This window comes from Cystoisospora suis, assembly GCF_002600585.1.
Source record: "Cystoisospora suis strain Wien I chromosome Unknown contig_6023, whole genome shotgun sequence".
Lineage (NCBI taxonomy): Eukaryota > Apicomplexa > Conoidasida > Eucoccidiorida > Sarcocystidae > Cystoisospora > Cystoisospora suis.
In genome coordinates this window covers 1-5,869 of record NW_027158812.1, presented here as the reverse complement: position 1 = coordinate 5,869, position 5,869 = coordinate 1, and the positions used below count along the sequence as shown (strand labels likewise).

Here is a 5,869-nt window from a genome sequence, read left to right as displayed (position 1 = left end):
AGCTCGAGGGATGGACCAAAACTACCACGAGCAAACTTTCTGCTCTTCAGCTTGCACGCAACCAATGCTGGGGCGAACCTCCGCTATCTTCTTAGACCAAGTTCTTTTACGAGCAGCACTGCCGGGGGATCCCAGTGAGCTCACATGAATGCCTGCGTCACTGAACCGAAATACCTAGTCGAAAAGCCAATCAAAATTCTGATGGGACACCTGCGTTTTGTTCTCCCTATGATTTCTTTGGAAGACAGGCAGAACAGCGAAGCCACAAAAACCTCCTACAGTAGTCTGTCGAAATTTCTTCTGCCACCGCCTGCCGCAGAAGGAGAAAGCGAGGTCTTCACCTCCTCATAGGAGCTTGCCTCTTCTACGTAGTGCTCGGGCACTTGCCCGCCTCCGTCCTCTACAATGCTGCGAAACCCTCCTGCTTCAATCTGCCTGGCTAGATCCAGAGAGCCGGAGAGAACAATGCGACCTGCATGCATGACGTGAACCTTCTGAGGGCGCAGGACGTCCAAGAGCTTCTTGTAGTGCGTCGTAACTAGAAAAGACTTCCCATCTTGTCGTGCTGCAGGAAGACACAGCCCTCGGAAGGCGATTAAGATACGGTGCGAGGCGGCTGAAGACTTTTCTCACACGAGAACCCTCCCGAGGCACTCCCTTCATGAAGTCAGATAACTGAGAACCGTTCCTACTAGACTCAAAGACAGGTTCTTAGATCCCCTCTGTTAAGCTCGCCAACGCCGTGGAGAGGGTGGTGCGGGCAAACACGAAAAGGCAGCCGAGGTGCCTAAGAAGACCAACTCGCACGGTGCCCACGGTGGTCTACTGTACTTGAAATAACTGCGGTATACCGGAGTCGTTTTTCCTACGGAAATCTGGTCGCTGCTAGTGATTCTACGGGGGCTTGTGTTCTCCTAGCACTCTTCCGGGCCCTTTTGGCTCGCGGATAACAAGCAAGGAAAACCACACTTGGATGAAACCTCGAACAGAACTAGAATAGACTGAATGTGGTCGTACTGGTGTCGCAATTCCACAATGCCGTACAATGGCACCAGTATGCTGCTTTTGTTACCCTATTACGTCGGTGATAGTACAGGATAAAAGACGCATTACAGCAGATGCGCAGGTGCTCCGGTGGCGGAGAGTTGCCTGAGAAGGGGTACTTGTCCTTACGGCTTATGGTGGCTTACAAAGAACAGCCCGTCGTGCTGCTTGCTCGTTGAGTGAGGCGTAGGGTCAGGACTCTTTGCAGGCTAGAGATACGACTGTGTGTCTGTGACTGGGAGAGAGACTATGAACCCGAGTGCCAAGTTGTGCATCCTTGCCGAGGAATTCGTATGTGTATCTTTGGTCGACTCCATCGATGTCTAACATGCTTCAATCCAACGCCCAAAAGCCGGTACGTAGCAACCTTTCCCTCCGCTGTCTAGCTTTGTTGAACATATGAGAAGGCTCACAACTTTTGCAGCGACGCCGATGCGCGCCAAACATTCGCTGCTTTTTCCCGCGGTAGGTGTCCCACGGTGCATTGACTTGATCGCTCATTCCTCTGTTCGCAACTTCACATGCGCCGACCCCGCAAAGCAGTGGACACTCCGTCTTGCTGCTCTCAGGTAACTTACAGAATTCCTTGATTGCACAGGCTGTGATGTTGAAGGAGTCAACATCAAGACCGGAGTCCGTCTCGTCAAGCATGATCAGCTCTGGATCGAGGACGATCATTTGCAAGATTTCGTTCCTCTTTTTTTCTCCTCCGCTGAACCCGTAGTTCAGCGGGCGGTCAAGGAAAGACGGATTCAAGCCAACATGCTGAACGAAGTAAAAGGCAAGTCACGAAAAGGCATGTACCACAGTAGCGATACGTTGCCTACGCGTCCTAGTAGACCAGCTTTCAAACCAGCCTGTGGTTGTCCTGGCTTGCATATGAGTGTTGAGCGTGTATGCTCACGGTCTGGGGACGTGACATCCGGTGTAACCATCTTTCACCCTACGTAATGACATCACTCTGGCCTATAATCAAAAACGATCAATTGGCGGACTCTCCGGGCACGCGTGCCTCTCTCGTGCTGTCCACCATGCATCACTATAAAGGAGCGCCCGGCATTCAGGAACACTTTGGTTTTGTAGAACTGCAGCTATGCCCTCTGACCTTCGCGGGTCCCTTAGTAGCAATCATGACCGAGTGACGCGCCCTCCCTGCGGATTAACTGAAGCACTATCTTGCTTTTCCCCACACGAAGAACGCTCCCAACTAGCCGTCTACATTACATATACGCGCATGTGTATATGAACCATAAGAGCGACTTGTCAATGGCCACAGGCCCACGTATGAATACGCATGTTTTTGGTTCGGAAACAATATGTTAAAGCCGTGGAGAGCCGCCACCAGCTTACCTCGACAAGATACATGTCCCGGCCATTCCTACCTTGAGTTTGCTTTCTACAAGTTCCCTGAACTCGAAGGTGTCGACCTCGGGTTCCTGGCGCCATTTCCGTCGCTCATTGTAGGCAACCCTGAGAAATTCCATGTTGCTCACCATGGGTATCTCAATCGGGTATTGAAAAGCAAGAAATACACCCGCCAAGCCTCGATTGTCAATTGGAAGCTCTAGTAAATCCAATCCTTTATACTTCACTGTCCCACCAGTCACCTTGTAGCTCGGATACCCTGCAAGGACTTTGGACAGAGTTGATTTCCCTGCGGAAGGTCCACAAATAAAAAAAGACTCATGCAGAGTTACGCGACACGCAGAGTAGGAGTGGTTTGAGAAAGAGCTGTGTATTTCAGAACGACCGTGAGCACTACTTTTACACCGTAGGTAGCATGAGCCCCAGGAACAGGAGATCATCATATTTTCCTGAAAAAGCCGTCGATAACAAAAGCAGAAGTGCTGCACCGACATACAACTGTTGGGTCGGGGACCCCCAGCAAACAGAACGACCCCTGAGACCTGCTGCACCCTCAGGATGCAGTGACCGCGCGTCGAGATCTTCACTACAGGATAGCACCTTTGCCGGCGTATGCCCAGGTGCTGGGACACGGACAACAGTCAACGCCGAAAAGCGTCGTATGATCGCGACCGTGTATCTTTATCATCGAGCTCGTAAGCATCGGGGGCTTCCCTTGACATTCCTGGTAAGTAAGCATCTACGGTAAGCGTCCTAACGGTCCCTACTAAGCGAGGCGTATCCTTTCAGCTTCATTTCCAGGTTTTCCCACTACACTGATTTACATATTCGAAGAGATGGCCGTACGTGCCTCCACCTTGACCGCCCTTACAGAGGGAGCTGCGGACTCACAGACGCGCGCGGGATGACGTGGTATAGTACTCCAGAGACACGCAGTTATGTATGTGTTATGATGTATACATGCATTCGCACATGGATATATGTGTATGTAGTTTCAAATGGGTACGTACATACACTGCGTGATTGATCATGTGCGCGTACACACAAAGTGTTTCGCAGACTCACATTCCTACTCTTCTGCTGAGCACCCTGCGACTTCCATTTATCAGTGCTGGAGCCTGTTAGCAAATGGACACCTAAGTACAACTAAGCGTCTGAACGTGTGCAGGCATGGTGGCAGATTGATCGACAGTAGCCAGTACTAAGGCAGAGCGGGCGAATGAGGTCCTCGACAGCTAGATATATGAAGTTTCCAAAACTTCGTTTCTGAAGGACGGACAAGGTGACCCCTGCACCTTCATCACGTGGGTCTCCGAGGACGGTCAACGAGCTACCTGATCCATTCCGTCCCATAATGGCATGGATTTCCCCCGGCATCACAGTCAAACTAACTCCTCGTAGAATCTCTTGTCCATCTTCAACTGCCTCTGCATGCAAGTCCTTGATTTCCAGAAGTGGCTGGTCGGAAGTCCAATCAGGTGCCTCGAACTTGGGTGTATCTTGTTCTTTCATGCTCTTCAAGGCGGCAAAACGTTCCTCCCTGCTATCCCAGAGCGCCTGTGTATCTCTGCAAGTGGGTCTTCTCTTGTCTTTCTCTGGCCCTCCCAAGAAATTGAGAGATGTCTTTTTCCATGTTCTAAATTGTACGAAGGAGCAGGCAGAACAGTTCAGAGCATTCGCACATCGGAAGCGCCTGTCCTGCTTCTGAAAGCAGAGTGGCGGGGGCAGATCAGCCGAGGGGTAGGAACCCCCTGGCCGGTTAAGAGAAAAAGCAGAAACAGACGGGAGAAAGAGCGCGAAGAAGACAGAAGCAAGTAAAAAGAACCAAGCACGTAACCCGGAAACCACGATTTCGAGATCCCGGGATGCTGTACGGCTGGGATGGTCAGGAGAATGAGACAACGAGGCATTTGAAAAGAAAAACGCCGGACATGGGTTAGTGAGTGAGACTGGAGAGCAGCTACTCGGAATTGATTTTCCGGGAATGGAACAGAAGGCAGGTCGGCGCCTGCAGCTGGCGAAGAAGAAACGAGTGTGTATCAGGTTCGGACCGCGGCAATGAAGAAATGGATGGAAACCTTCGAATAATGTGTCTCTCAGAAAACAGCGAAAAGGATTAAGGAAACAGGAAGCCATTTTACCCCCCACCAGCGATAGAGTAACGCAGATGAAAAGAGAAGGTGGCGAATCGGGAATGGTTCTTCTAAACTTTCCGCCACAGTGGAGGGACATAAGGAACGCCTCTCATCTACTGAGCTCAACACTTTTCCGCCTGACGCTGCTTCCCCTTTCCTTCTCGCGAGAGACGCTGGTACATCTTGTATTTATGTTAGCTCGTAAGAAACATACGCACATGCTTGTGTCACAGTATACAGATAACGCATTAGGCTTGGAATCGCGCGTTCAAAACCATTGTAGCAGGGTTTCCTAATCGCACCCGTTAGAAACAAGAAACCCGTCCTCGGCACCTCGAGCCGTCTAACACTTCGTGCATGTGTCTTCTGAAAGAGGTCCGTGGTACCCGTACTTTTGGTTAGTTGGGACAACGCGGCAAAAAACGGTTTTTCCAGGAGCATCTGAACGTTCGATTCCTGCCCCTTTGGACGAAGTGTGAGGTGGCTGCTCGCCCACCCCTCTGCGGAAGCGAGAGGAAGAACCAGGTCCCGGAAAAAGGGAGTCAGATGCCGCCAACCTCTCACGCAGGCGAGGCAGTCTCACAGGAAAACAGAGGGCGGTGACGGGCGAGGAAACATGCCCCAAAAGTGCCTCGTGGAGGCAGGTTTCGTCTGGGCCGCACGCAAGAGAAGTAAAAAAGCAGGGAGTTCAGCATTGCAGAGCATAGAGCAGGCGTCGATCCCCTGCTGAAAAAACAGTCGTGCGACTCGAAACGGTTTCGGACATAAGAGACTGCGGCCGTCCCAAACAGCCGCGATTTGCCGCGGCTTGAGAGGGGACGCGCACGAGGCGGAGACACGGAGCAGCGTGATAATGTCCCGGTCCGAAATCGCACTCGATCTATTTGTACCCTTCTCGTCAATCGCTGGAGCCCGTCAACAGCAAAAGGCGCATCTGGTAGCTATTTGTCTCGCCTTCGCCCTGCCGAGAAGAAGAACGTCGAGCATCAATTCCTTGCGGCGCGAAATACCTCCTCAGTTTGGACCGACGCACGGTCTTTTTCTTTCTCCCGGAGTGCCTTCCCCGCTGCTACCAATAACAGCAGGAATAGACATATGCCAGAAAAGAGGCTCAGGCACGGGAGCATAACTGGTAATACAGGACAGTCTGGCGAGTACTGTTGGCGGCCGTGGAGCGACTTCTTTCCGGGTTCGACAGCGTTCTCGTTGTAACGCCGTTGATGCGACTCTATTGTTATAAACTCATTTGGTGCCACAGTAAAAACAGTCAGGGGAGGCAGGATCTGTGTGTGAAAGTAAGCATGGTAATTGTAGTGCCCGCTGCA

General features: G+C 51.5%; 1 protein-coding gene across 1 annotated transcript; it reads right to left on the bottom strand.

The window, feature by feature from the left end:
* Window positions 1–275: 275 nt before the first annotated feature.
* CSUI_009773 (iron-sulfur assembly atpase) lies at window positions 276–5,402 on the bottom strand (the record flags this gene model as incomplete). Its single annotated transcript, XM_068069882.1, has 4 exons — window positions 3,744–5,402; window positions 2,427–2,698; window positions 1,623–1,809; window positions 276–565 (listed from the first exon to the last, which is right to left on the bottom strand). The coding sequence occupies exons 1-4, from the start codon at window positions 4,639–4,641 to the stop codon at window positions 276–278; spliced, it is 1,647 nt and encodes a 548-aa protein (XP_067918140.1). The 5' UTR covers window positions 4,642–5,402.
* Between the last annotated feature and the right edge of the window lie 467 nt (window positions 5,403–5,869).